This window comes from Haemaphysalis longicornis, unplaced genomic scaffold, assembly GCF_048455015.1.
Source record: "Haemaphysalis longicornis isolate Haplotype H1 unplaced genomic scaffold, Haemaphysalis longicornis Haplotype H1 scaffold_7, whole genome shotgun sequence".
Classification (NCBI taxonomy): domain Eukaryota; kingdom Metazoa; phylum Arthropoda; class Arachnida; order Ixodida; family Ixodidae; genus Haemaphysalis; species Haemaphysalis longicornis.
The window spans coordinates 107,971,725-107,996,958 of NW_027526422.1; the positions used below are offsets into that span (position 1 = coordinate 107,971,725).

A 25,234-nucleotide genomic window follows, 5' to 3' on the forward strand; every position below is an offset into this window, starting at 1 on the left:
ATTTTGTCAGAACTCTCCTCCAGCGCAGTCATTGCGAGCAGACCGCTTAATCACAAAATGTGCAACCATGAGTAGTACAGCTCGCGATATGGTCCACAAGAAAAAAGTATTTCAGGGTCGAATACAAAGGGATAGTACGATGAGAAATACAATTGGCGTCAATTGTACTGTTGAAGAAGGCTTTGTCTGTGGCCGTGGTTTCGAATACCCAACATTTATTTCCGCCAAGGCTAATTGCAAATATTTCAGTCAGTCCGCTCTGGAGAGAAAAAAAAACCACAGAGGGATAAGGTACGCGACCCACGTGCGAAGTTCGGAATTCCGCACAGAGGCACCAGAAAATTGCTATCCGAAATGGCCAGTGACACGGTGTTGCAGCAACGTCATGAAGCTCGCATAAAACACCGAAAAATGAAAACAAGGAAAATCGACACCATTGAATGCTGTACCCTCATGGGAGGCGCTAAGTTGGCGGCGTTGTTGAAAAGGAAGGTGCACTGCTTTTCGGGCCTCATTTTGGCTCCATGGGTGCAGCCGAAGTCCCGCCCAAATTGTGGAAAATTGCGCACGGCGCGGTTGCACTCTAAGGACGTGCCTGGACGGCCGGCGCAGAGGAGGTAGCAGAATGTAATGAAGAAGACCTGGCGCTCGCTGAAGGACCGAACGAGCTGGACGGGCTGAGTATCCCGCGCGAGCGCATTCGCCAGTGCTGTGTAGGCCAGCTCGAGGGCTGGAATCACTGGGAACAGGGGCCCAGACGTTGCCTTTGGGACCTGCCCGACATCACCCTGGGTTGCCAGGCAGGCGACGCTGTCCGCGACGGCACTCTTCCAACCCGTGGATGCCCAAGAAAGGGCAAAGGACCCGTTGAAGTGCACCGTCGTCCCTTCATGGTCCACGGATCTCACTAGTTCGGCGGCGTAGGTGAATCCCAGGCCCCCGTAGAACATGGCTGTGGTGCCCTCGGTGTAGAACACTGGGCGAGAGAGCGCCTGGATGGAGACCCGAACCACGTTCCTCACGTAATCGTAATCGGCCAGCGGAAGAACAAGGTTGGCCATCATGTCCAAGGTGTCCCGGTTCGCGGAACTCCAGTTATACGGAATACTGCGCGAATCGACCCAGGCGTCGACGAAAGTGTCGTAGCTAGGTCGAACCATGAAGTCGTTGTACATGGTGGATATGTTCATAGATATGCTGCTCGGAAGCCAGAGAAGCCTGCGAGAGCTATCTATCTTGTGCTTGGTGTTGCTCTTGGCGGCTGTTTCTAGCCACGGTAGCGCACCAGTCATTGAGAGGGCTGTATCTCGGATGTGGTTGAGCCGAGCGTCCGCAGCTAGCCGCACATTCTCGGGAAAATCTCGCGCCTCAACAAGCCCTATCAAGAGTGGGCGGTAGATCTCTTCCACCTGTTGGGCACAGAATAAGGAATGCTGGTCGTCCACGTTGGCGTCGCCTTTGTTTCTGCGAGACAGGAGAAACAAACGGGTTTATGAAGATATGAAGAAGAATATTTTTCCAGACGCTGCTACAATGCCCGCTGACGGGGCAGGAGCTAAAGGAATTGAGTGGCTGACGAGAGCTCCTGACCCTGTGCTGTTCACAACAGAGGACACGTTCCAATCAAATGTGCGTACTCAGCAATAACATCCAGCAATAGAGAAAAAAATAAGTAAATTAAAAAAAATACAAAAATCGTACATTTCCAATAATGAGAATAAGAAGTTGTACTTTATTCATAAAACTTTTTTTCTGCTGTTCCTTTTACTAGCATAAGCAATAGAACACGACACATTTCTGGACTGATTGACCGTTTTTCCTATAAAAAATCCCGCCTACACACAACACAGTTTAAATTCCTTACAATGAGAAAGAAAGAAAGAGAAAAACTTTTATTGACTCCACTGGCCTAAGGGGTCGCCATGGCTGCCCGAAGGGCCGCCACCACGGCTTGTGCTCGGGTGACCAGTGGGCGCTGGGAGCCTTCGTCCGAGCGGCCCAGGGCCTCCGTCCAGCCAGAGGGGCAGGCTCACACGTGGTGTTGCACTGTGGATTTAGCGCCACAATGCGGGCAGAGCGGAGAGGGGTAGGCGGACGGTTAAATGTGATGAAGGAGGGCTCGGTTGGGGAGCGATTCCGTTTGGACGAGACGCCACAGCCGTTCCTCCGAGAGGGTTAGGGATGGATGAGCGGGGGGCAGCATGTTGCGGGGGAGGTGGTAGTAATCTGTTACCTTCCTGTAAGTGTTTAAAGAGTCCCTGGCGGAGTAAACTCCTTGACCGGAAGGGGTCTCGTCAGGCGCACGGGTGACGAATGCTCGTGCCGCCTTATGAGCCCACTCCGCGCCGTCTAGTCCCGTGTTTACCGGTAACCAGAGGAGCTCCGTAGGATTCTGGGGGGCTGAATTTTGCAGGCTAGCGTGGAGACACTGACGCTAGCAAAATGTTTGATTCGTTTTTGAATCAGATAATATTAGATCAGGGGGAGGCCGGTGTGCGAGAGCCAGGGCTATGGCCACCTCTTCCGCAACATGTGGGGTTGTGGTAGGAATAGTGAGAGACGAGAGAGGAGTAGAGGTCGGTGAGGAGACGACAGCTACAGTGAAGGCCGGCTTGTGCCTGTGTGCTGCTGCATCTACGTAGAAGGTGTTTGGCGAGGGGGGAAAGTGGAAGCGCTCGAGCAGCTCGTCGGGCAGAATGATGAGTAGGGTTCATATTACGGGGGAGTGGCCGGATTGTTATGTTATCTGTATAATCAGGTGGAATGCGAGCCGTGGGGGTTGATGTAAGAGGAGTATGTATTTGTGCCTCCTTAAGTAAGAGTTGGCCAGGTGTGTGTTTAGCCAGGCGATATATCTGGTCCGTACGGTGTGCTGAAATTAATTTGTCCAGGGAGTTGTAGGCGCCGGTGGCCCATAGATTGCCGTGGACGCGTGAGGAGGCAAGCCGAGAGCAGCCCTGTAGGCCTTACGGATGAGTCCGTCTACTTTGGTGACTTCCGTGGTAGAAAGGGACAAATATGGGAGGGAGTAGCTAATGTGGCTCAGTAGAAATGCCTGGATAAATTGGCAGCGGTCCTTCTCCGTCGGGCCATGGCCCCTAGCAGTTGCGCGCCTCAGGAGGCCTATGATTTGGGTTACGTGTGAGGAAAGGGTGTGTAGGACCGATTGTTTCGGCGATTGGATTGGATGACTAAGTCGAGTATTTTTGTGCGATTCACAGTTGGTATAGGAGAATTATCCAGATATACATGCACGCTGGGTGCTGTTTTAGGGGTGGTGGCTTGTGGTGATAGCACGAGGAGTTCGGATTTTGATGGCGAGCATGTTAAACCTGCTTCCTGGGCTGCCTGTTGTACCGCTGAGACCCCTGCTTGAAGTGTTGCTTCTATATCGGCGTCGCTGCCCCCAGTTACCCAAAGGGTGATGTCATCAGCGTACCGAAATTACCCGATTCTAACGCCCCCCCCCCCCCCTCCGATTCTAACGCGCACCCGATTTTCCTGGCAAAAAAACCGAAAAAACTTGCACCTCCGATTGTAACGTGCACGGAACTTTGTGACCCGTGCGCGAAATGGACGATTTATTTCCCGAAGTAATCTCACTCATCTCACTCCTCGTCGCTTTCCGCTGACCACAACATCTCGTCCTCGGTGCCGTCAAGAGCGTTCGCGATGCCACACTTCTGAACGAACGTTCAACAATGGTCGATGGGATCGTGGCCCACGCCTCGCACGCCCATCCCGCGAGCTTCTTCAGAGGCGCACGCTTCAGCAGACCACTCGTTTTGAACGCGTGAGAGCCGCTGCTGCCATTGCTGTTAACAAGTGCGCAAGTGGAACGATTTGACGATTTGTCTGAACGCCGATAGAAAAGCCTAGGCGCTTATGCTTCCTGCGTTCGAAAAAGTGTTGCTAAAGGCTTTGGCGCCATCTTGAGATGGCGATGGCGATGGGTGGGACGAAATTTCCGCTGTTTCGACAGTTCCGGTTTCGTATCCGATTCTAACGCGTATGCGATCTTTCGGCCTATTTTTCCGGAAAAAATGTGCGCGTTAGAATCGGGTAAATACGGTACATACTACAGCATAGCCAAGGGATATTTTCCATGATGGGGGGAAGATTGGAGACAGCGAGACTAAAGAGGAGGGGGGAGAGGACTGAACCTTGTGGAGTGCCGACGGACGGGAGTTGGTAAGTGGGGGATTGGAGGTCACTGAATTTGTAGCGTGCCGTGCGATTTGAGAGGAATGCCTTTACATAATTGTATGTACAATCACCAGGAGCTATGCTGGCAAGGCCTCGAAGTATGGCTTGATGAGTTACCTGATCAAATGCTTTTTGTAAGTCTAGGGCTAAGATGGCCGAATAGTCGTGTTTGGGGGGTTGCTGGAGGAGATCCGTGTACAAGCGCAGGTGCACGTCATTAGCCGCAAGGCCTGTACGGAATCCATACATGTGCGGGGAAAGTAACTGTTTGTCCTTAATGTAGTTATTGAGCCGGGCAAGTACTATTCGCTCCACAATGAGACACACCCAGTGATTGTCATATCTCACTTTTTTTTCTTAAACATCACCTTGGTTTCGGTCTTAAATACGGTTGCACGAGTGTTAAATTTAAAATTATCCGCTAGGATGTTCAAGACATGTGGTACTTGATGAGTGGCCGATTGTTTGCCGTAATTAGTCGTCGTTTTAGGTGCACGTCTTATTACTCGCTGTACACAGTAGTGGCGGTTTTCTGCGTCGCTATCTACGTACAACTTTTTTGTGTGTAAAATCTGGACAAGTGTAAAGCAATACAGCTTGTCATCTCTAAGTATTGAGTGTTCTGAAAAGAAAAGTGGAATTGGCAGGTCTTGGAATTTCCCTTGAAAATTTTCGAAACAGCGCACTATCCTTTTTTGCAGGATAACAAGCTTATTGTAATTACTTTGTGGGGTTGTTCCCCACACCAGGATTTCGCGCGTTAGTTTTCAATAGAATAGAGTATAATACATGTTTCTTCAACACATGTTTCTTTAATACGTTTCTCTGTGACACTTGCAAGAGAGTTAAGAACGGCGCAAAGCTCCTCCCTGATGTGACCCGGCTGTTTCGTGCGGTGTTTAGTCTGACAACGGAGCGGAGGCAAGAGCAAACACGATTACTGTCCCCCTTCCCCTCCCGGCTGGCCAAAGAGATGACAGCCGCGTAACATTATGGAGAAGCTTTGCGCCGATGTGAACTCCCTTGCATGCGTGATCATGCGGGCGACAATTAAAATTTGGAGTCACGCTATAAGAACGCTTCCAACTGATACTACGTAGAAACACGACTGCCTCTAACTTTCCAGTACAAACATACCCACGTACTGCCGTCAAGAACTACTTCATTATTCAATTTTAGTTCGTTGAGCTGCTGACAGCAATAATTATCATCCAAATTCGTGTCCCCATGGTGACATAACTTAGTTGAACAGGTGGTCTTCGCCTGCCTCCCGGTGCCTTATTTCCAGAATATTATAAAGCTTAGTTTTGAGCACCCGGTAAAGTGCTAACTCCTTCAAAATTTTAAAATGTCGCCCTTGAAAATGCTCGACTCCCTTACTTCGACGTTCCTCGAAATCATCTACGCAGCAAGCCCGTACAGAGTCCCAGAAACGAAACACCAGTCGCAGGCCTCAATCCGTTATCTCGATTTCTGCATCAGTCAACTCAGATGGGTAAATTCAACAGCCGGCAACGGAACAAATCTTATTCCCCCTATATCTGGAAGAGCATTGGACATGTCAGCGTTTGGTAGTGCGATATGTGAGCAACATAAGCTCAGTCCTACGTGAACACTGCCGTGGTCGCGTCATGGTCCGCAAACGTAGTTGATTTTAGCACCGCATACTAAGTGAGTACAGCTAGATTCCAGCTTATAGGGCAACTGATATTTAAACATCGCATAGGCCTGTAAAGCACCCTTGATGGCGGTAGGTCTTTGTGCAGTGTAGCTCAGTGTGCTTGGACGTGAAGGGTTCACCGTGCGTGTTTCCTGATTATGCTGCGGTTGATTGTTTGATTGATTATGGGGTTCAACGAGCCGCATGAGGCGCGCCGGAGTTTAGGGCTCATGATTATTTTTGCAGCCTTGGGATATTTAACGCGCGCCGAAATCATCCTGCGGTTGTGACAAGGAATTTATGTAGCTCCCTGCAAGGCATAACAACATCTTCCGTACTTCCAGCCCCTCTTTGAAGGTCCACATGAATTAAGCGAGGGTTGAAGTGCAGTAAAGAGGGATCTTGGAAGCGGTTACCTGAATCGCAGCATGCTGAAGTCCGCCACGGGTGCCAGGATCTGCACAAGGAGCCAGCCAATCGCTCTCAGAAGCTCTGTGGCATCATGAGTGCAGGCGAGTTTTTCGAGCGCCACCAGAAGGCCAGCGTCCCTGAGGAGGACGACGTCTGATGCCCTAAAGGGGGCCTCGTTCCAGACTGCCGTAAGCTCCGTCAGCGCAGCGGCCCAGACGCCTGAGGCGGTTGGCCCAGAACACGTCGTGTTCGCCTCGACCTCGTCCAGTGTCACCGTTGCGCCAACCGAGGCCTTCCCTTCGCGGTCACCGAGCAGCGCCTGGAATACGTCGCTCTGCAGCTGGGCCTCCTTGTCGGATGACGAGCGCGTAAGAAAAAAATAAGTCATGTTTAGCACTCGTAAACCTAGCTAGCAAGAGTGAGTTATATTTGGCTTGGTTTTGCAGTGCCTGTGCACTCAGCGTTTTATGAAATATATAACACCAGCCACAATTGCGCTGCGGCGACGGTGCGACGTCCACGGCGATAGTGAGCGACCGAGCGCCGGCAAAGCATCCGTTAATACCTCGTCTAGTCACGTGGAATCACAGCGACACGACTGCGAGGAGAGCATCTGCAACGCCTCTCCGCAGCGGATCTCGTGGCATGATTTCACACCTGCCGCAGTCGCCCCGAAGGGCCAAGGATATTTTATGGCGACGAATAACCTTGCGATACGTGGCGTAGTAGAGCTTTTGCTCTAAAGTTAGTGGAGACAGAATCCGCGATTATTGCCTGGAAAGAACTTAGCTTGGGAGAATCTCCAGCCGAACTACCTTATGTTACTGGGGAGATCTACTCGTAGTAACTTAAATTATTAACCGATAAAAAGAACAAAAAAAAAACGTTGAAGATATCCGTGCTGGTTTTACGGAGTGCGCAAGAATCGTGCATAGACTCACGCACACCGGCTAACTCTTATTATTAGTGAGTAAACGAAATTGCAAACACGATGGAAAGTTTGAGTAACCTCTTCATTTATAGCGGGGGTTCAAAGATGAGCTTTATGGTTTTCTTGAGATTAGGCATTGGGAGGCACGTGACCAGCATATGTGCAAATAAGTTATGTGGGCAGGGATGTGGGCAGGGGGACACAAAGTGAATTGATAGTTATCGGTGTCAGCAGCCCAATCAACTAAAATTGAATAATTAGTTTTTCGTTGACTGCAAAAAGTGGGCATGTTTGCATTGAAAAGTTACAGGCAGTAGCGTTTTTACGAAGTACCAGTTTGAAGAATTCTACCATGTCTGTGCTCAGAGATATCGCACCATTGCAATTGTCCTTGGCTTCATTACACGTGCAATGTGAAGGGGCTGTTGTGCGCAGTGTTTAGCCTGACAACGGAGCTGGGGAATTGGCAAATACGATAACTGTCCCCCTTAAAGCTTAGCTAACAAACTACGCCAAGTAATGGTCGTAGCCTGGAATGTTGGTAGGTGCACGGACGGCAAGGTTGGTTACCTTAAAGGACACTTCTAAATAGGCTTCCGAAGATTGCGATTTTACGCGCGCAATCATTGCATTTCGGCAACATATACCGAATAATACTCATCTGTGTAGTAGTGCAGGGGGCGTACAAACTGCAGGCAAAAAGGATCATTCTTTATTTTTTTCCGAGTTCACCTGTGACTTCTAGACGCCATACAAGGGACCCTGGACGTAGCTATTCGGTTGTGACGCAGCCTTCATTAAGCAATTGGCGCTGAAGACTACGGCGCCGCTATTGGCAGGTTCTATTAAATACTGCAGGCAATCACTGTTTCCAGCTCTGGGGAAACCCCCGGTCGTTTTGGTGGTTCGGGCGGCTCTCCAGCACAGAGAATCTTTGGAGGAATGAATGTCGATGGTCGCCGTACGCCACACGAGCGCAGCCGAGTTTACAGATACAGGACGCCGTTTACACATGTGAATAACGATGTAATGCACGGAGCGCCTACTGCAGACGCAAACTCTCGGCGCGCGACCGCCGCAACTGCTGTCTTCTGTGGAGGAGCGGGCACGAAGCGACATAGGTAGCAGAAGCTAAAACTTGTCGCCCCCCTCCACATCTGGACTATGGATGAAAACCACTTTACACATTCGTGAGAGGAAGTGATTGGTGAAAAATTACTCTGGGTATTGTCATCGGTGCTGCTTGGTAATGCGGTGCTGAACATCTGCAGCGGTGCTAAGAGTTTTCTGCGTGAACCTGACACTGATGGACCTTTTCACCACGATGGCGCCGCGCATGCAAGGAATGTAAGCGGGGCGCTAGTCGGCGGGGGAAATCTGTAAAAAATTGTGGTGATCGAGCGTGTTGTGTTTGACCCCTCCCCCTATCCGGCCCCCAAACATTCGTTTCCCTATTCTAAAGCTGACGTAGTGACGGTAGCCCGGCCGAAGCCAAAATAGTAGGCGGCGCATGCGCGTCGGTTGCTATTGAAAAGGCGTGACGTACCGCCGAGCGTAGCCAATGGCTGCGCGTATGTCGGAGTGTAATGGTCTTGACAGGTGTATCTGAGTATTGCTGGGGCGCTATTCCAGAAGGCCCGAGATAGCTCGGTCCAGAGCTTCCATCTGCTCGAGTTAACAAAGTAGTCATAGTACAGCATCCGATAAACCTCAAGCGATACCGGCATAATCGCGCGGAGCACGCTTAGCATTATCAGCGCGCCCAGTTGAGGCCGCTCACGTTGAAAAAGCGCAGCTTGCACGAACATCCGCGTGCAGCGGCGCCTAGAATCGAGTTGCAATATGCACTCTGTTATGCAAAGTAGATAACCCGGGTATTCCTTTTGAAACTCCGGCCTGGCCCCAGCCTTCTTTTAAAGATCCGCCCTGTAAAGCGGCGAGGGGCGGCTCCGATTTTTTCGGTGTTCTGTTCTTCTACTGAAACCTGTTTGCTACGTTGTTTGAGGGTGGCTCCAGAGCAGCTCAGCGCAAACACAAAACAAGTAAGCGAAAAAGTTCACTGTAGCGGAAGGAACGCACCCTTCTCCCGACTGTCAGACTGACCGGCTTTGTTTACGTGCGGACGGAGGGCGTAGTATCAGACATCGCCCCTATTTAGCGTGTCATCAGCGTGTTTCAACATTTTACGAGTGTGTTTTAGACGTTGAAGGTGTGTCATCTGTCGTCGATTGTGTTTTTTCTGGGTATGAAAACGGCTGCCGTGGGAAAATCTTGTCGTCATGGCCGCTCCTATCGTCCGTACTAGAGCGAGCACTTCGTTCAAACCGAGCCCCCTCCCCCCATTTGACTGAGGCAGCATTTGAGTGACGGTGGCCTGGGGACGTCATTCATTCATTGTTTTCTGCTAAGCTTTGCTTCCGGAGCATCTAATGCAAGTGACTTCGTGGCTGCGACGCTACCCCATCGGCGATCTGGATGCCATGGCAGCCATAGTTGTGTGGGGCTTCGGTCGCTACGCCGCTCCCACGAATGGGCTGGGTGTGTGTGATTGACACGAGAACTCGGACGAAACTCCGGAGAGATATTGCGCGGCCGAGTTGAACTCGTGACGCTCGTTTTGGCGGCTGCTGCAGCGTGGTTGATTGTTCACGGTCGCCGTAGCAAGCATGTATCTATCCTGACAGATTTTTTTTTAGCGGAGGAGGAAATTCCAGCCCTTTTTCGGCCCTCGAAAGTACTATGCATTCGCTCTGCAGTCATCTGGCACCCGACCCCCTTACCGGCGACTTTAAGGCGGCTTAAAGGCCAACTGCACTCAAAAATTTTTTTTGTACAAATAAGTAGTCTATGCTCTTAAAATCACCATGGCGAAATCCTTAGCTTCGTAATCACAGAGAGCGCTAGGTACCGCCGTTCAAAGTACCTCCGAGCAGACGACGTTTGCACCTGGCGGAGAGTCGCCGTAACAAGTTCCGAGTGGCCTGTGACGGAGGTTGGGGAACATGTCCCGTGAAGCTCGCGCTTCTCCGGCGACTTGCAGGGCGCTCCGCCGGGCGCAGGGATGCGTTCACCCGGGGTTTCTCTGCTACACCAGCGCGCTGTACCGGCGTCGCCATCAAATGTTTAAACTAACCGCATAGGCAGTAATATCCCCCATTTTTCTCAATGCAAAAAAAAAAAAATGATTAGAAGCCTAAACCTATTCAGGCGCTTGCGAATGTGTTGGAGTTAGCAAAACTCTTTTTACTTAAAAATAATATTTTTACTCAAAGAAAAAAATAGCGTGAAAGGAGCACTTGCCTTACATTTGTCATTCCTATTGCATTTACCACAGAAAAAAAAAAGATATATTATAAATTATTGACCACTTGTACTTCCGCGTCCAATATTGGCCTCATTTGGGCTGGCCCAACGCCACCTCTATCCTTTAGACATTTCCAAAAGTTTTACGACCCAAATAGAGTTCTTGTACACGCGGCTATAAACATTTGTGCGACTTTTATCTCCCTAGCTAAGTGAACCAAAATCAGCCTTTCTCGTAGTAACAAATACACGTGCACAAATATTGGCCGTCGTATTTGGGAAGTGCGAAACCTAAGCTGCTTCTCTCCTAAACAATAGATTATATTTTTGCTCGATTCCCAAGTGAAGTATTTACTTTGAGCGTTAGATTTAGTTTATTTGATAGTATAAAACGTTTTCAACAGTACCTGTCTCTAGTTAAAGTAGAAAATAGCGGTAGATAGGAAGTGTTTTCGTGTTTTAGTGCGTCATTTAGCTCTGGTGGCGGGCTTATAGTTTCAGATCCCTTTTATAATTCGATTCTCGATGTGCACACAGGGGGAAAATACTGGGCTGATATTCACGAAGCTGTTTGCATGTTATGTATAGTATAAACAGTGATTTATCTCCGCCCGCGTGCGATTTGTTCCGTTCAGAGATGGCGACGTGATAGCCGAGGGGTCGGCTATAATAAAAGCTGCTTTTCGATATCGTATTATATACGAGCAAATAGCTTTGTAAATCAGGGTCCGTTTTCTACTTGCAATGCCAAAAATTGCTATTCCGGCAGTTATTATCATGGAAAAAATTACTGTCCGGCGGTCTACTTCATCTCTATTGATAGCAACGGGATGCCGGAATTGCGCCCAACTCCATTATCATGGGCAAACGTTAGTGGACGTTCTTCTGTGGAAATAAAAATGCGAAACGCGGCGCTACCACGCGTATTTGAAGGCGGCTCTGAGCGGCCGCCGGCTCTGGCGCGGTCGCTTCCGTTCCCTCACGTACGTCACGTCCGGCCGCCGCTATGGCCGCCTTTTCTATTCAGTTTCGGTTCCGAAAACGCGAATGTCGCGAGCCGTTTGCGTCGCGCGCGTTGATGTTTGAAGCGCAGTATTTTGCATTTCGAACCCTTTTTATATGAACTGTTAGGTGACATTATTTTTACGTTGTCGAAAATTTGAGTGCAGTTGGCCTTTAAGCTCCATGACTGCCGAGGAGCAAGTGCTGCGTGCGCTGCGGTTTTATGCGACGGACACCTTCCACGGAAGCGTTGGTAGCGACCGCACCAGTGACCGCCCTCAGTCGACAGTCAGCCGGTGTGTGCGCTATAGGATTAACAGACAAGTCTTTCGACTTTTTTAGGTGGTTAGCCGGACATGGCTTCCGCAGGTTCTACCATGCGTTTATCCGTCTGCAGCCAGAGCGTACGCTTCAGTCGCGACCACGTTCGCGACTGCTCGATGGAAAGAAGGTTTCCGTTGAGTGGCCGTACGTACTGCTAGCTGTTATCGTCTGCTAGCAAAACTTTCCGATGTGGTGTTGCATGACCGTGCGCTTCATTTATCGTCAGCGCGGCAGACGCTTTTCTTGAGGCTTTTCGTGTCACACCATTCTTGCAAAAACTTTACTCACAGGATAGTATATAATCAACGGCGTGTGGCTATTATCGGATGCGATCTTTACGCATTTCAACTGGTTTTGTCCACCGTCTTTGCCGTCTGGCTTGAAGCGGATCATGAAAACTTTGTGAAGGGAAGATTGAGACCGAAAGAAACAGCGTGTCGCCAGAAGAAAAGTGAAGCTATAGACCCTTTGCAAAATGGCCAAATCGTTGGCGGAAAAACAGCAGCCACTCTGGCAACACTGTGCAACCGCAGCGCCGCCATTAGAAAGGAAGCGAAAAGGCTGCGAGCACAGAGTTTCTATGGGGTAGCAACCGTCCACAGTCCACGTAATTGCATACGCGTCGTGGGGCAACTGACTCGTGAAGCCGTGGGCGAAAACGTGCAACCGCAAAGGCGTTGGTACGACCTGCTTCCTTTCTAATGGCGTCGTCGCGTTCACAACCAGTGTTAGCACCGCTGAATTCTCAGTGTCGTCCGCCTTTTTGCAAAGGGTCTATAGAGATCATAAAAAAAAAAAAAACGAACGACTGTGGAGACTTCGCCGAACAAGAGCGGTGAAGAGCAAAGTGAAATAAAGGAAACGAATTTGAAAAGCTGTGGTTGTTGCTATTCCTTTCTTCGTAGCACATGGCCAATTGGGTGACTTACCCGCAATTGAGAGCTTTGAGGAGCGAACGGACTCCGTTTTGAAAATTCACAAAACTGTGAATTGGAAAATTAAAGTTGTAGAACAATGCGTGACACGTGAGCGCGACGGCACATGAGAATGACAGGTGCACACCAGCTGCGCAGAACCACGATTATAGGGAGGCTGTGCTGTGTGCCAGTCTTCTTGCTGGCGAGTTCACTACGCAATGAAAGAGAAGAAACTGATGCAAACGCGGTATAGCAGAAAAGAATCCCGTCGAATGCCAAAATTCATGCCCAAAGACAACGAAACGAAAGCGAGAAAAATACGCAAGTGCAATATATCAATTAAGAATTGCCGCAAGTATACAATTATCAGTTGCTAATAAGTATCGCAAGTACAATGTATCAGTTGTTATTAAGAATCGCCAAGCTTTCTCCTTCAAATCACGTAAGCAGGCTGAAGTGGTTCTAGGAAATTTCGTATCTGAAAGCGGACGGAGAGTTTCGATAGCACCGAGCAGCAAGTACTTTGAACGAGGCGCGTTTCCATCACTCCCTTTCTTTTGTTGCCAGTCGGCCATAGTCACGTGATTGCATTGACTGCCACCGACGGCAGAAATTGGCAGAAACAGCTGCTTAGGACGGCAAATTTCCAACAAAAAACTCATAAGAACACCTAAAATTAAAAATTTAATCAACATTGTAGTGAAATACAGATTATTAAAACAAAAGCGCGATAGAGTAATGAAGTTGGATTTGCTTGCCCCCAGTAGCCACCGGTGCAGCAGTGGAACGAGAGACAGCAGTGAAAAACGCGCCACGCCGTGGACCGATTACGACACCCCAAAAACCCTTAAATAGCATGAATTCCATTTTTAAAGCGCTTGAACTCCGCCTGAAATATTATCATTACGTTACGTGGGCGTCGCTAGAGCTCCTTGTTTCCGGAGTTTGGATCAATCTCGGGCCTTCTGGAATAGCACCCCTGCACCCAGCTGGTGATTCCATAGCATCCGCAGTGCTTTTATGCGCGAGGTCAGAGCAAAAGCTCGCTTGCACTCTCTCGCAGTACTCGACGATTGCTTGATGCGACGGTATAAGCGTAATCAACACGACGGAAACGCCAATGGAACCCCCCGAGATGCGTTGCATCACACCAGGGTTCCTGCGAGGGGAGGTGGGCGTAATATTTAAAGAACGCTAACTTGGCTGATAGGTGACACTTTCAAATTATATCTGCGGGAGAGTGTTGTTTGGGTAGGACTCAAACGATCGCGGGCGTAAAACTGCAGCCTTCGGGACCCTATCTAGGACCTCTTGTTGTAGCGGTTACTTTTCAGGCCGATAAGGTCGCGAGAAGCGCCCTTTACCGTAGTGTGGTTATTGAAATGTGTTGAGCGGCAGAAAAGTGTCTGAAAGGAAAATAAATCTATTGAAGATAGGTTTGTTAGAAAAAGGTAAGCATACGTTACTTGACCCGCCTTAAGCCTCAACATTACGGATAGCTACGGTGAAAACAGGCGATTGGCCAAGGCTTTCAGTCACACTATCAGGGAGAATAAGCAATACTTAGTGAAAAGGATGACGGTTCTTGTTAGAGGACAGATTATTTGATATCGTGCTACGCGGAGGTTCGTATTCACGTCGCTGCCTCACCCCGTGACGTAGTAGTTACCATTGGTCAGTAGCAATACGTCTGCGACCGCAATACCGGCACATGCCTTACGCCATAGGATGTTAGTGGTTCCTCAATCATAGCATTGCAAGGGGTATCACACACCTAATTTTTCGTAGAATTCTCAATATGCCTGGCTTGTGCTAAACGTTTGTCGGAGCGTATGGTACGTACGTCATACACTTTACCAACATCAACTATATTCGAGTCGATACGCCTTCTATAGTGTCGCAGTGACCACAGCCACAAATCTCAGGATTCTGTTTAGCAGTTGCGGTGCAGCGCAAATTTATTACAAATACCGGTTTCGCAGGTTCTACAGATGATATTGTCAGAGAAAATTACGTTTGCCTATACTGTCTTCTTACCAGTTCATGCAAGTAATCACGAATTTTTTGCTGGGCGTGATCGTCAGCCTGGTTGTGTCCATTGAAAGTAGAATGGTTCTTCCAGAGATCTGCAGCCACGTCTATCGCGTTCAAGAGGGGTCCACCCTTTGCCCTCAAATTTCCATACTTCATCCCTCTATTCAGTCGTTGGGCGAACCACCATTATTGCGTTTACGGTGTATTGGATGGCGCTACGTTAACCGGATGGTTCACCTCTTCTTTTTATTCCCATCACGTGCACCGTCCATGTCAGTTGTCTTCGTTTAATTTGAACTATAATGTCTACCACAGGAGTATGTTCCCTAATCAACACAGCTGTGTCTTTTTTCGCTATTCTTCTTTCCATAGCAAGTTGGGAAGTTAAGTTTCACGTTTATTTTCAAGTGACTTATTGACCCTTCAATTTTGTTGTAGGCAGCTATTATTGCTAGATAAAAGGAAAGCCTAATTTTACAACCTAGTTTTCCCGTTCTTGAAACGCAGAGCCAAGGGACACTATGTCGCCAACGAAAGACGACGGTTCTGATATTACACGTGGCCGCCTACTTGCAACAACAGGGCTATATGGAACTCCGGGTATTCAGCGACGTGTAATGAATTGCCTGTTCTCCTAAAATCGACATGCTCCAACAAAGCGCAAAAGCCTTACAAGCTGGTGCAATTACGCCAAAGGAGTTGCAAACTGCACTTCAAAGTCATACATTTCCGAGAAAAGTGCCGTCGCTCACCGCATCTGAGGCCTTAGTGGCGGACGCCAGCCGCGTGTTGTTCGAGCGTTCTTGTAATGCCAGCAAGTTGTAGTGCGCCAGCCAGTAGTTGTGGAACTCCCGTTCGGCGAGGAGTGTCCTGTGGAGGGTGGCCCATTGTCGCAGCTGGGGGTTGTCCGAGATGGCGAGGGCTCGCTTACCACCCGCAATGGTGGTCAGCACCCGCACGTCGAACCACAGAGGCAGGCGCCACCTATGGGCACGGCATGAACAGGGATGGAAACATTTCCATTTTTACTGCGAAACAGTATACCTCCAACCAGCCCAGAAAAGTTTCCTGTCCGCGTCAGCAGGGAACTCCGAGGCTACCACTGGTTACACAAAGATACATCACAGGCTACGTCTGGTATCTGGCTACACCCTGGCTACACCATAGAGTTTCATACTAAACTCTGTGGGCTACACCAACAAACTGCGGGCACCACCAGGGATCGAACCCGGGCCCGCGTAGAGAAGAGGAGCGAGAACCCGTCGCCTTGCCGACTAAGCTACGCCCATACGTGTTAAAGGAGGACACAGACGGTTGTTTGGATTTAGCGTCTTTGGCGGTGACACAAGAAACAAGAGTGAGGGTAAACCAGGAAGAGACATGATGTTGACGATGCGGTGTCGCCCTTCTCCTCACCCTTCGAAAGACGCTAAAAGTGGCCGCCAGAAACGGCGCGTTCAAAACTGCGCAGTAAGGTGCCGGCACGCGCGACATGAAAGCAAGGTAAAAAAACAACAGAACTGCCAGTCGCGCTGTTCAGGCAGGGGGCGCGCGAGCACTGCGACGGTGGGAAATTTAAATTCCATTGGACAAACCTCCGTTAAATTCATCCAAAGAGGAATAAGACAGGGAGGCGAAGAGTGTTATGGTTGGTAGCAGTCAGCGGATGTCACGAGCCTGAATTCAAGCGACGCCACAGGGGTAATCGTTATGTGTGCAATTTCCAGCATCGCAGTCCAAACCCCCTCACAGCGGGGATTAGAGCCAATTTTAAAGACAATGGTCTTTCTTGGGCTACTTAAACCCAGAAATTTTGGTCTGTCTGTATGTATGTCTGTCTGCATGTCTGTCTGTCTGTCCGTCGGTCTGTCTGTGATTCGGTTCAGCCACCCGGCCAAAGTAAATATGATGTCTTATATACTCACAGCCACATGTAAACGTCTAAGCCCAGTTTATATGTTCATACTTGTCAACTTTGTTGACCAAGAACAAGACATTACGCAAAAATAAGACAGGAAATTAGTATACAAGGGATATTTACAGTGTTCTTTTATTAAAAAATTCATGGATGCTTGGTTTTTCGATATCAAATGATATTCTACATCTACTGCAGAAACCCGCCGCCTCCTGGCGGCATATGAAAAATCACGCGGCAACAGCAAACAAAGGTTCCACTAGCTAGGTTCCACGTTCTGCTTGGAACGCACGGGGAGCATGGCCACGCGGCTCTATAAACCTTCTAGTCGGCCGCCTCCATTCAAGCGCGTCTCCGCCGTAATGCAGTGCTGGCATCGAGGACGGCCTGTAGCAGTGGAACACGGTAAATTCAAATCGCCTTGCGCAAACCTTTAGTGTGTTTACCTTGGAATGAGCGCGACGGTACAGGAACAGCATGAGAGGTGAGCGGGAAAGCAAAGGGGGACATTTCCTTGGCAAATGTATACACAGACTATCGTCTTTTTACATTTGCAACAAAAGTAGCAGATACGCGGCCAATTTTTTTTTTTAGATGCGAAGCATCTCATGCTCGGGGCTGTGTCCCTCCCCCCCTCGTTGTCGTTGTCCGCCGTCCGCACTCTACTGCGCATGCGCGTCTCTTCAGCCCCGTCAGCATTTGGGCTGACGTCAGAGCAGTCCACTATAAAAAGTAGTTAGGCGGCGCCCGGTTTCGATACCACGACTGTCTGGCCGCAACGGGAGGTACGTGGCGCTCTTCCCACTGCGCTACAAACCGAGACGGGAGCATGTGCTACGAACGCGCCTTATGTCCTTCACTCATTCAAACTACGTCAACAAGCTACTGATACAACGAAGGAACGCGAAGCTGAACGTCAACGGAAACGACGAACTGAAAACTAATGGGAACTTCAGTCGACCCCATGGCTGCTTGGCATACTACTGAGGGTTCCCCTACGGGAAGATGGTGTAATTTTTTTCTGCCGCGCATATGAAGGAAAAATGCGCATTCTTATTTCATAACTCGTAAAGCGGGAAAAAAGACAAAGAAGCGACGACGACCGTTACCGTCGTGTGGTATATTCGAGAGTTGCATTTTTTGTATCGCTCCGATGTTATGCGCTCTCCTATTAAATACGGTGTTTAGTCGAGTTTCAGAGTTTCCTTGTTTGAATAACACGCAGGAGGAATAGTACTAGGTCACGTTCTGGCACAGTGTCTTCTAATGAGAAAGTTGAGGAATTCTGAAGCTGCTCATTTTCAGCGAAATATGGGGCACTGACGAGGTGAATTGTTAATGTGTCCTTATGGCACTTTTCTTGCTTTCTTCTACATTTGAACAGGGAGGCTGGTTGACAACGTACTACACGCATTTAGGTTCACACTAAAAGACAGCCACTTCTCAACTACGTCACGTTCATCACAATCATCACCAGCTTTCTCGCTCAAAATTCCGGCTGATCAGGAACCTAGCAAAATCCGTTTCAAGAAAATCGCATTTTGCCTAGAGCAAGGGGGCGCCTTGCATATAATGCCTGCAAAGACACTCTGCGGGAGTCTAAATAACTTTTGTGTAATTCGTAGACAAAAGGTACTGCCCTCACATTTCAATGTGATAGGTTAAATGGCTGTGGAAGCTCCTGCTAAAGTTGAAATTACGCACAAATCAAGATTTCGCCGTCTACATAACTTTGCGAAAATAGTTTGAATTGCACTGGAATCCTCGAGCGTGAGCAATTTGAAAGAATGGCGGTGAGCGTATAGCTGCACTTATATATGGACACCGGAATTATTGGCGCAGCCAAATGTTTGTGGTAGTATTAAAAACTAGAGCGCTTCAGTAATCCCTAAGGTAAAATGTTTATCATCGTTGACTTCCCCTGAAAGCTTGGGCCATAAAACGGTTCAAAGGCGCGTGTTCCAGGAGATGTTTTACTGCCTTCCCCGCCAACGTCAGGTGTTTCTTTAATGAGCCATTTAGAGATGCCGCAATTTTAGATGCGCAATTTTGGCGGTTAGAAAAACCAGTGATCAGAGCAATATCACGTTCATTGCTTCAAGGGAAGGTTAAAAAACTTTATCAGGAACTGTGTATCCACGTTTGTATACGGTGGCGAATTTGAGAACTTCTTTACCACACTGACCTTTCACTGCTTCCGAAATCCTTTCTCTTGTAAGCCCAGATTCATATTACACTGTAAACATGCACTGATATTTTTCTCCTTCAATTTACTCGGCAGACTCAGGCCGAGTTGCCATTGTTATGTTAATCAGTTTTCTTCATTCATTCATTCATTCATTCATTCATTCATTCATTCATTCATTCATTCATTCATTCATTCGTTCATTCATTCATTCATTCATTTATTTACTTGAGAGCAAACCGCAGAAGGACCCGGAAGGGTGATGCGACGACGGGTAGCGAAGTCACGGCTGGTCCTGGCCACGGGACGCCCTCACCGGCCAAGAACTTGGAGATCACCAGGCGCCCTTTATCTCCATAGGCTGTCTTATTCAGGCAGGTGGTGAGCAGGTCGAGGGCTTGACGTCCTGCTGGATTGCTGCATGCACAAACGAGTTCTGTGAAGGTATAAGAAACTGTACGATCCAAAGTCACACATCGCAGATCTTCAGCGCGCCCTTCTCTCTTTTATACGCGTCGGAATCGCGTCCCGCATTGGGGTAACAGAGAGCGATCTGTTCGCATAGGGCCTGTGTAAATGGCGCGATCGTAGACCGTGGCGAATAATGAGTGACGGTGGAAGCGAAGAGAAGGCGAGGAGGAAAGCGGCAAAGGTACAGGGCACGCCGTTAGGATGTCATAAGAGGATGAGAGTAGTGAACGAGGAAACACATTGCTTCGTGAGTGGTGGTCTGTCTGTCGGCGGCGACTGCTGTGAAACGCGCACACTCTGCATAGCCGTTCACTGTCTGCCATGTTGTCCCGATTAGCAAGGCAGTGGCGCCTGACTGCGCTGGGCCTGCAATGGTTCCCACAGCACAGTGCCCGCGAAAGCCACAATACTGACACCGCTCTCTTAATACGAATGTTAGTGGTCTTTAACTGCAGATACGCGCACGTCTTTCAAACTTCTTTTCCACACTACAATCTCGCAAAATAAGAATACCCAAAGAGCCGCACTCACATTTCGTGTTGTGGAGCATCGTAATCACCGTCAAATTTTAAAACTATTTTTTTAAGAACGACGCGTTTGAGCACGATCAGCTTCGGTAGTAAACGAAATTTTCTGTTATGTAGACATTAGCCTACAGGCAAGGATGACAAGTTTTAAGGTGTTGCCGAAAACGCGCCGTAAGGGTTTCCGCGCAGAAGATGTTGTGCTCCATATAAAAGTGAACAGAAAAACTCGAAACAGGTGGTCGACGTAATTTGCGTCGACTACCACACTAAATCGACGGGTACATTACATACCTAAAAACACTGTGGTTGATTCCTCTGTCATACGAATCGGTAAAAGCCGAAAGTGAAAGGTGCAGCTAAATCTGCCGCTGAGCATGATTTGCGGGTCGGCGGCTGTCTTGTGGGTGTGCTCTAAGAGCCACGTCCGTCTGGCGGGTCGCTTCACCAAAGGTGTACTGGCGTCATTTCTGTGACGGATATGACATCAGTGAAATATTGGTGTATCCTTGCATAAAAAATTTTCGTGTTAAAATATAAAACCAGAAAACGAACAACCCTAAGTATAACATACTCTTTAGTACTAAATGTTGCTTCCCCGCAAGAACACCCTGTGTGCAGGGGTGCGCCCTTTGCAGGCCGCTTGCTTCGTTGTACTGGCGTCACTTCCGTGACGGATATGAGGTCAGTCAAATCTTTGTGTATCTGAGATTAAAACACTTTCGTGTTAAAATAAACGAGGAAGGGCGGGTGAATAAAGATGCCCTTAAGTTGGGTGCGTGAATTATTGTAGCCGCCGGTCTCACCTGCGCGCATGTCTTTCGGTATTTTATTTATTTGTACCATCTCTAAATTTTGATTGTGGCATTAAACCGAGGCGACGACGTGTTGCAGGCAAGTGAAGCTTCCTAAACAATGTATACCTAGTCACGGTACAGAAATTATTGCGCCATGAGCAAATATTGTGTCGCCAAGTGGAATACAAAAAAGGGTGACTACTGCTACCTTCCTGACATATTAAATATTAGCAAATAATCGAAACTAAATATTTGGTCCCGTCAGGCGGTAGGTGAGGTGATGGCAGTGCGAACTCTGCCAAACTTTGGCATGCACTTACTCCCGGTCGTTGGCGAGGCTGCTGCTGAAGTTGGAGGCAAAATTGTGCACGACATCCGCTCGAGTAGAGACCTCGCCGTCGACATAGTGGGGCATGGGTTTCCAGGCCGAGCAGACAAAGGCAGCGAAATCTTCGCACGGGTCGAGGCTCTTGTTGAGGCGATCCACAACCAACTCGGCGTGGAATCGGCAGTCAGAGGTCTCGCAGAGCCGCGGGCGGGAGGCGTAGCTGAATTGTACCAGAGAGAAGACCACCAATACCAAGGCCAACAGCAGTACGACAGTCAGGACGATCAAGGCCAGTGCTACTGCGTGCCCCTTGGGTGGCTGTGTTGCCTTCTGTCCCGGGAAGGGATGTGTCCGTGGCGGAGTTGGTGAGAGACCCTGCATGCGGTCATTGAAAGAAGTTGCTCCCTCGTGCTTTGTTCCGACTGGATTGGCGAGTGCCCATTGACTGTTTTGCGCGGTGCTGCATTTGGTGGTGCATACGTAACGCAAAATATTTTCATTGTTTACCTTGAAACGTTCTGCTACTCTTGCAAACAAATTATTGCCCGTTGAGATCCGCAAGCCAGAACGGCATGGCACGATAGTCTCTGTGCCAATGCTTTTCATGCTGACAGCTGCTTGGCTTAGCGGGTGCAGAAAGCAATAGGCCTAGGCCGGAAGCTCGATCCGCCTATGAAACTAGAAAACTTTTACCACAAACCGGTAAAAGCGCGTAACGTAGTAAAATCATAAAGAAATAGCGCAGATGAAAAACCTATTCATAGGCAAAAAACGCGAGGAATGTTCATGAGAATTTTTTGGCAGGTCGTGTGGAGTTAGTGGGCCGTGATCCGGAGACCGCTTAGCGCAATCTAGCTAGGGGAAACATGTTAAAGGAAATTCACGCCCTGAAGCGGTTTAAATAACGGCCGGAGAATTGGAGTCGACATATGGGAGTGGTAGCGCGAAGACACAGGCAAGATGGCTGCTAGTTAAGGGAGGCCTTTACCCGAACATAAGCCTAATCTATACGCTGAAGCTATAAGGCCATATGCAATGGCCTTATATCGTGCCATATGCAATGGCTTCTCAAGAGGACCAAGCAGGAAAGTTTTCTATCGTTGTCTTTGAACCACTCCCAGAATCGAAAGGCTGGGTAGCGGCTCCAATGCGGTCCTTATTACATTCATTTGCAAGCACTACACAAATTGGAACAGCTCTGTGCCGCAGAGACTGACTGTTGCTATTTGGCGGCTGCTTACTTATTTACCTAATTACTTACCTAAGCTTGACCGTTTGCAATCTGTCACCTCTCAATGATTCCGCTAAGAGAGACAGTGCACCTCTTATCGACTAGGCTGGCGGAACTTGGCCTGACGTACCAAGCAATGCGTTTACATCTCGTCAAAAAAGCACCAAATGGCCGTAAGAAAATCGATACACGCATGGCCATCTGTGTGTTAAGAACAGTGATAGCAGTATGCGAATAATTCGGTAATTCGGGTGCTGTAAGCTTCCGTGGTTGGTGGTGAACGACGGTCCACTTACTGAACTCTAACGATAAGGCAATGAGAGTTCTCTGCGTGACGCACAGATGTCTGCCCGAGGTACTAAACGCGTGACGCTGGCCAGAGTATACCGTATTTTCGCGCGTATGAACCGCATCAAAAATGCGAAAATTTCAATGGCAAAATAGGGCTGCGCATAATACGCGGGGAGTTTCTTTTACTGCAGCCCCGCGGCAATGCGCGTTGGGCTGTGAAGCTCCTACGCAGTAACACTAGCAAAAACTTCCATGGCAGCGATTGCGCAAAGCATACAAGGACAAGGAAGAAAAAACAAGGACGAGCGCACTCTAAGAACTGAATTCTATTGGTGAATTGTGACTTTCGCCTTGCAGTGAGTGTATTCTACTTACTACATGTACGCTCTTTCTATCTACATAGCATGTGATGTGTTGCTTGAGGAGTAGCTTTGGTGCGGCCTTTCCTGTATCAAATGTGCGGGCAATACACGAGGATTGATTTCTTTTCCGGCGGGCTGAAAGCGTGGGTGCGGATTATATGCAGGAGCTGGCTGTATTCACGAAAATACGGTTTCTTTGGAATATGTGCAGAGGATAACAATGCGGATAAACCAGGTTAAGTGGAGAGAGAACAATCTTTAATGAAAACTGGCGATATCAGCCCAGCTAAGATGCCTGGCTGGCTGAAGCTGCATGATACAAGGAATACAACTGAGTTAAGCTTACTGAATTAGGCTACAGTCGATCGAATTAGGAACTATACCAGCCAAAATAAACATGGCTCAAGATGTGTGCGCGGGAAATACCGGTCTCTGCCGGCCGTCTCCCGACCGAGACAAGCGTAGTGTATTGGCGTAATTTATTACAACTATATCATACGACAGATACCAATGCAGTGAATGCCGCCGTTAGCGTTAGCCCATCTGCATATCATAATTCGAGCTGTCAGGGCAAATAGGTTAAGAAGGCAGTGCGGCGAATACGTTAGGTTTGAAAATACAGTAAAACCCCCCTTATATGCCCCCAGTTTTTACGGCAAACCTCGGTATTACGACGGACTAGTCAAGTCCCAGCGAAGTCTCCGTAAAAACAATGCATTAAAAACCTCTGTTATCGGGCGCAATTTCAACCTGCACTATTCGACGACTGAGGCGAAGAGCGCGACCGCCCTTGGGCGAAAATTAGGTGCCGCGAGCCTGTTCCGCGGATCTTGAGCGCAACCAATCAGTTCGCTTCGGCATAGCTTCCTTCTCCGTCTCTTTTTCAAGGCTCTTCACTCCAGCAGCCGACGCGACCTCGCCTGAAAAATCTATTTACCCCTCTCCTCGCTGGCGTCTCTTGTTGCTCAGCGGTCGCAGGGGCAATGTGCAGGTGTTCTTTTTTCCCGCTGAACAGTGAATCGCTTGCGAGGTTACGCTGGCAGGCTTAGGCTTCCACATGTGTTTGTCGTCTACGTGTGTGCGATGCACTGGATAGCAGGAATCGCGGCAGTGGACTGCGGTACAAGGTTTGTTTTGTTCCAGCGTGATTGACTCCTGCACTGCATTATTCTTCTCGCGTTTACTTTTTTTTTCAGTGATTTCGTTTCCGACTTCTGCAAAGCATTAGACTGGGCTTTACATTGGAGTTTCGTGCAAATCTCTCGCGCGGTATCGTATATATAGGCGTAATTATTGTTGTTCGTGTTTACGGCGCCCGAATTTTCGACACTTTTTTCACGGTGCCGAGAAATTCGCGTAATCGGGGTTCTACTGTAAATTGAAATAGAAAATGCGGATGTCACCTAAATGCTTTGGCAGTTGATTGTTCTCCTATTCACCAATAATGATTTTCAGTGCGACGCAGGTACTAAAAAAATATCCCCGCACCCAAAAACCAAGAACACTCGCACTTCTAAAAAAAAGAAATGCTGTTTAATTGGAATATTGAGCCTGTGCTTGAAACACAAAATTAGCGCTTCGTGAGCTAATTTGCGCACCTTAACTTTTTCTAATCTGCTCACCGAGGTAAAAATCAACTACGTCTATGTCGAAACGAAGGCGATGGAGTACGCGAAGCTTTGCAAACTCAAGTCTAACACCAAAAGAACCAACCAAGGAGCTAGCGGTTGTGCTCTCTTTATGCGAACACCTGTTTGTTATAGGGACGAATTACCGGACTGCGATCGGGTTCTCTCGTGCTTCACTGATAGGGGGTTCTACCGCTTTCCCTAGCGTTGAACCATAGTCGTAGTTAGACGGAGGGGTACATTTTCTCTGTAATTTTGCTCGTCATTGCACCCCTCTCCGAATTCAAATTGCGTCGAGCGTGCGGGCATGGCACAATAGTATAGACGTCGGCTTTATAACACATGGGGCCCGAAATCGATACTAACCACGTGAATCGTTTCACTTTTCTTCATCTACAGCTACTATCATCGTCATTGCCAGAGAAAGTTGGCTTTTCTGCATTGGAGTTTGGGTGGACTACGGACGACATTAGTGAAAGCCTGAAGGGTTCGATTTAATAGCTTAGTGCATTCCACGCACGAGTTCAGGAAGTTTGCAGTGGCTCTTCAAACACCCCGTGCGACAGCTTCTACGAAACCATCGTTTTTGTGAATGATGCGTTGCGTTATTATTCATATGATGGGCTCAATAATAAGCAACGGGGAAAGCCTTCAAATAATTAGGATGCTGTGGAAAATGCAAATTGTACTTTCAGCGTAATCAGTAGATGAGAT

The 25,234-nt window shown here is 48.6% G+C and overlaps 1 protein-coding gene across 1 annotated transcript; it reads right to left on the bottom strand.

Moving 5' to 3' along the window:
• Nucleotides 1–88: 88 nt before the first annotated feature.
• On the bottom strand, nt 89–19,404 carry LOC144144792 (uncharacterized). The gene is made up of 4 exons (XM_077676297.1): nt 19,117–19,404; nt 15,541–15,772; nt 6,283–6,626; nt 89–1,464 (listed from the first exon to the last, which is right to left on the bottom strand). Exons 3-4 carry the CDS (start codon nt 6,294–6,296, stop codon nt 384–386), a joined length of 1,095 nt encoding a protein of 364 aa, XP_077532423.1. The 5' UTR covers nt 6,297–6,626; nt 15,541–15,772; nt 19,117–19,404; the 3' UTR covers nt 89–383.
• Nucleotides 19,405–25,234: the final 5,830 nt, after the last annotated feature.